The sequence below is a fragment of the Nannobrachium achirus genome, assembly GCF_963921795.1.
Source record: "Nannobrachium achirus genome assembly, chromosome: 8".
Classification (NCBI taxonomy): domain Eukaryota; kingdom Metazoa; phylum Chordata; class Actinopteri; order Myctophiformes; family Myctophidae; genus Nannobrachium; species Nannobrachium achirus.
The window spans coordinates 12,343,618-12,349,155 of NC_137817.1; the positions used below are offsets into that span (position 1 = coordinate 12,343,618).

A 5,538-nucleotide genomic window follows, 5' to 3' on the forward strand; every position below is an offset into this window, starting at 1 on the left:
GCTCTGTGCACTGAAATTCAGTTGTACCAGGGAATTGATTTCCTTATAGAATGCATTCTAAATGATTTCTAGAGCAAAATAGGTGATTCCTATCTGTATGGGGTTACACAGAATATCCAGCAGCTATTGTATAATCTGTGGAATCAGATTATACATTAGCTAACATCTCTTTCTGCTAGCATCTCTAGCAGAAAGGGAGGAGTGTAGACCTGGCTGTTGAGGTATATCTTACCTCAAGAAATTAGTTCAGAGAGAAAAAGTGTGTGCTTCGGTGTGTCTGCTCAAGCCTTGTAGCATGGTGGGAGGAACACTATGATGTGGACACATGGGAAGCCAAGCTATAAATAGCAGGACAGGTGGTCAGACAGGCGAGCAATGGAGACCACACAGCTGTCAGCAAGGCAGAGAGACAGACAGGTCCTCAGAGGGGAGACACTGAGAAACTGCTCAACGGACAGCTGTTTTCTTTTTTAGGGAGGGGAGGGAGAGGGAGAGACCGAGAGAGAATGGGAGGACAGCGTGAGCTTGAGAAATGATGAGAAGTGGTTTGAGAAGGTGTCTGGTTTTCACCAGGAGGCTCATAGACAAGGCACTCCAGGCTGTTGGAGAAACAACTGACATGAAATATGGTATTTACTGGATCTGGTCCCAGCTATTACTACTTATATAACAACTTAGAAATACCTCTTGTGTTCCTCTCTTATTCTGTGGCTAGACAGGATTCCTGAATGTTTATTACACCTGGCAATTATAGTGATCCTGATGACAATTCCTCCCTCCTCTCTCTCCTCAGGCGGAGTAAAAAGCGCAACCATGGCAAAGAACTGTCATAACGACTACAAGATGAAGCTGCCAGCGGACGAGGAGTTCCCCGATCTGTCCCTGCACAACAACCACATGGCCAAGGTATGGATGGACACCCTGCCCTTTAGCTAGAGCATCACTTGTATCAGACAGCCACAAAGGATTAGGTACCATAATTCCACGATGACAATTGTACCTTTTAACAAGGCATTAATTACATACATCCTCCAGCATGAGAAGCAGACAGCTTAACCCCCTCCAGTACCATTATGCCCTTTAGCAAGGCATTAGTCCTTGCTAAAGGGCATAATGTACAATAACCAGACAGCTAAAATTCATTAGCATTATGTGGTATGGCAAGACATTACCCTTCCCCAGCACAGGAACCACATACTGTAGACACAGTAAAAAATAAACCAATCGCAAAACTCTACATTACACTACACTACACTACACTACACTACACTACACTACACTACACTACACTACATTTCACTCCACAAGTGGATGTTGTTGCTAGTTGTCACTGTGAAATAAAATGTAAATCCTTGTAACCCACGCCACATAGCTCTTAGCTCTTCTATTACTGGACACCATGTCTGATCCATATGCTCCTTACTATAGCTACGAAATGTAGCATTTCCTTACTGTTGCACTCATTATAAACCACTCATTGTTCTATGTCAATGGTTCTCAAAGTGGATTCCAGGGACTCTGTGGGTTCCTTTAGTGGGGTCTAAATTGACCCATACAAGTCAGTAACTCTGACAGTGTACAAATGGAACCAAATGAACCTGTCAGGGTTCATTTGGTTCCATTTGTAGCCTACACTGTCAGAGTTAAGGGGAAACCTTGAAATTTGAAAGTTTGAAAAACACTGTTCTATGTGATGTGTACTCCAGGTGCTGACCAAGGAGATTTACGCCAAGCTGAGGAGCAAGTCTACCCCCAGCGGTTTCACCCTGGACGACTGCATCCAGACCGGTGTCGACAACCCCGGTGAGAAACAAAACCACCTGTACATACATTGTATACAGTAGTGTTGTGCGGATTTATCGGAGGACTGGCGGACCAGTCAACAAAATGGTCTCGTTCAGCACTAGTGGTTCGCTACATGAGCGCCAGTGGGAGTTCTCAATAGGGCTGACCACACCGCTTGGTCAGTTCACCGCTCCATTGGCAACATTGTACCCATGTCTCACAAGGGCACCCCACGTCCATGAATATGGGCTGTGATATGAAGATATACTGTATGTGCTGTATCATATTGACATTACAACACAACAAATGCAGTCAATGGTGCCAGAGGAATCTGGCAGTGCTAACACAGGAAATGTGAGGTGAAACATGGTTCATGTGATGCTAACAGGTGTTTTTATCTGATCCGTGTCCCCTCCAGGCCACCCCTTCATCATGACTGTCGGCGCTGTCGCTGGTGACGAGGAGTGCTACGAGGTCTTCAAGGATCTGTTCGACCCCATCATCTCCGACCGTCATGGCGGATACAAGCCCACCGACAAGCACGCCACCGACCTCAACTTCGAGAACCTGAAGGTATGCAGGCCGAATAAGATCACCTCCACACAACTCTATGCATGCCTCATGAGGTTTAAGCAGTAGTTGTAGTGAACGATGATGACGCAACCTAACGTTCTCTCACCCTTTGCCACCAGGGTGGAGACGACATGGACCCCAACTACGTGCTGTCCAGCCGTGTGCGTACCGGACGCAGCATCAAGGGATACTCTCTGCCACCCCACACCAGCCGTGGAGAGCGCAGGGGTATTGAGAAGCTGTCCATTGAGGGTGAGTACGAAACAACACATCATGCTAGCCATGGAGTAAATTAAGTCAACGAGGTTACTTAACTCAACGTGGTTACTTGTTCTTAGTCTAAATACGTTTCGTTTATTCTCGGGTGACACGTTTCGAAGATGCCATGTGCATTTAGAAGCTTGACAAGAAGTGACAGTTCCTTGTCTTCTTGAGTAAATTATTTCTGACTAATTCTAATCGATACACATGTCTCTGTCTGTCTTCTTCGCGTTCTCAGCCCTGGCCTCTCTGGAGGGTGAGTTCAAGGGAAAGTACTACCCCCTGAACGGCATGACCGATGCCGAGCAGGACCAGCTCATCAACGACCACTTCCTGTTTGACAAGCCTGTGTCTCCCCTGCTGACCTGCGCTGGTATGGCCCGTGACTGGCCCGACGGCAGAGGCATCTGGTGAGACAACCATACTTACATTTTTTACATACATTTTAAAAATATTTTAAATGTCCAGCACATTGTTAATGTATTTTGCGAGTGAAACTCAAGTGTAAACTCTCTCCCTGGATCAGGCACAACGACGAGAAGTCTTTCCTTGTCTGGGTGAACGAGGAGGATCACCTGCGTGTCATCTCCATGGAGAAGGGTGGCAACATGAAGGAGGTCTTCAGACGCTTCTGCACTGGCCTGCTGAAGGTATGTAGCCTACTGTCTGTACATGTACACAGTACCACCAAGGTCATTGGTTTGGCGTTTTTAGTTTTGACTTTTTGTTTGTGGGTTTACCAGTTTAGTTTAGTTTTTGAATAGGTTTGCTTTAGTTTCTATTCGTTTTTAGTTTGTATTGTAATATAGGGACCGTTTGGGGGCAAGATCGAACAAGGTCGGTCAGACAAATTGCAAAAATAGATTCCATTGCGAGGCATTGCGTGTAGATCGTGACGATTTTAGACAAAAACTAAAGGGCTCTCCATACTTCGACCGAAACCGAAGATTTCGGTCAAAAGGTCCTGACCGAACATTTCGGTCGAAGTGTAGACAGGCCTTAAGGACATTGTATCTATTATTTTAAACACTTATCGTTATTTTGTAAAGCCTTGTTTTTATTAACTAGAATAGCCTTGCATAGTAGCTACTGTATACACACACCCACTTCACTACCATTTCTTTTTTTTACATTTTCTGTCTTTTGACATTAACCACAAAAAAAAAACTGAATGTTCCTCACCCTGTTCTCTCGTTGCCAGATTGAGGAGATCTTCAAGAAGCACAACCACGGCTTCATGTGGAACGAGCATCTGGGCTACGTGCTCACCTGCCCATCCAACCTGGGAACCGGCCTGCGCGGTGGCGTTCACGTCAAGCTGCCCAAGCTCAGCGTACACGCCAAGTTCGAGGAGATCCTCAACAGGCTGCGTCTGCAGAAGCGCGGCACAGGTACGGGAAGAAACATCAAAAGCATGACATTTATAGATTTTTTTACCCGTGAAATGAGAACATGGAGGCCGAGTCTACTAAATGTCTTCTAGATATTTTTCTGAAAAATGCATGTCAGTGGTGATCAAACTTTTCCCCATGTCAGAATTATATGTAGGCCTATTGGGCCGCGACCCAGAAGCAAAAATCTAAGTTAATAAATGGCAAAAAAAATTACGGTGACTTTACTTACACGGAGTGTAGAAAAGTATGGAACCAACCTGTGTCACTGAAATATACACTCCATCCACCGGTAAAGAACAGACTCTCTGAAGGAACAAAACAGAGAGGGCACTGTCCCTTTTCTTTGACAATGGTTATTCAGATTGACTTATGAGTGGTTCATCTGATAACATGGCAACACTCAGGGTTCCCACACATTTTTACCAATTAATTTCCACAACTTTTCCAACATTTTTCCAGTTGTGAGCATGTAGATCAGCTATTTTCACAATTTCTGCATCCAATATTTGACAATTTGGCCCATGTTTAATTTGTCATTTCAGAGGTATTAACACAATCAATAACCAAAGACAATACATAGCTATTTTTTCCAGGACCTTCCAGGACCCTTGATAAATTCCAAAACTTTTCCAGTACTGGAAAAATATATTTTTCTAATTTCAAAATATTTCCAGGAATGTCATGACAGTGGGAACCCTGAACACTGTTCTTGACGGCCAACTTCTTGCTCTCTCTCTCTCTCCAGGTGGTGTGGACACTGCCTCCGTGGGTGGCATTTTCGACATCTCCAACGCTGATCGTCTGGGCTCCTCCGAGGTGGCACAGGTCCAGCTGGTGGTTGACGGCGTCAAGCTCATGGTCGAGATGGAGAAGAAGCTGGAGAAGGGAGAGGCCATCGACGGCATGATCCCCGCCCAGAAGTAAAGCGGACAGACTGGGACAGACTTCTACTGTGTTGACTGAATCACTGTCGCAAAATTTCTGTGCTTTTTTATATAATATTATAAATGATCTAGCCTCGTTGTAAAAGTTATATTCCCGGTATCTGCCGACTGGCTACCACTCCACTTTTATCTCTGCTTCTTTTCTTTCTTATTCCTGACTTTTTACTTTCATGACTCTTAAAACCTAAAAGCTTATCTTTTCCTTTTCCTATTTTATCTATCTTTCCTCCTTTACCATTTCCTCCCCCCTCTATTCTCCTGTGTAACATCCTGGGATCAACCTTATGCATAGTCTGGTCATGGCTATGTGTGTTCACCTTAAATTAACAACTGTTTTGGTTGTACAAATGAAATTGAACAATTAAAACATGCCCCAAGAAACAAACAATTTTACAGTGTTCTTCTTTTGACATGTTTGAGCCATGCACGGCCACAGACACACCGTATGCACTGCACACATGAACAAAAACTACGTTATCAAAACATATCTACAGAGAAGAAGAAAAAAAACAAGAAAAAGAAAAATGGAAAGAATTTGAAAGTCTTTATTTTTTTGCTTCACACAATATATCCTTGGAGAC

General features: G+C 44.2%; 1 protein-coding gene across 1 annotated transcript; it reads left to right on the forward strand.

Annotated features, from left to right (window-relative positions):
• Positions 1–813: 813 nt before the first annotated feature.
• On the forward strand, positions 814–4,937 carry ckmb (creatine kinase, muscle b; the record flags this gene model as incomplete). Its single annotated transcript, XM_080731578.1, has 8 exons — positions 814–906; positions 1,707–1,803; positions 2,204–2,358; positions 2,478–2,610; positions 2,858–3,029; positions 3,146–3,269; positions 3,821–4,010; positions 4,759–4,937. 8 exons carry the CDS (start codon positions 814–816, stop codon positions 4,935–4,937), a joined length of 1,143 nt encoding a protein of 380 aa, XP_080587704.1.
• Between the last annotated feature and the right edge of the window lie 601 nt (positions 4,938–5,538).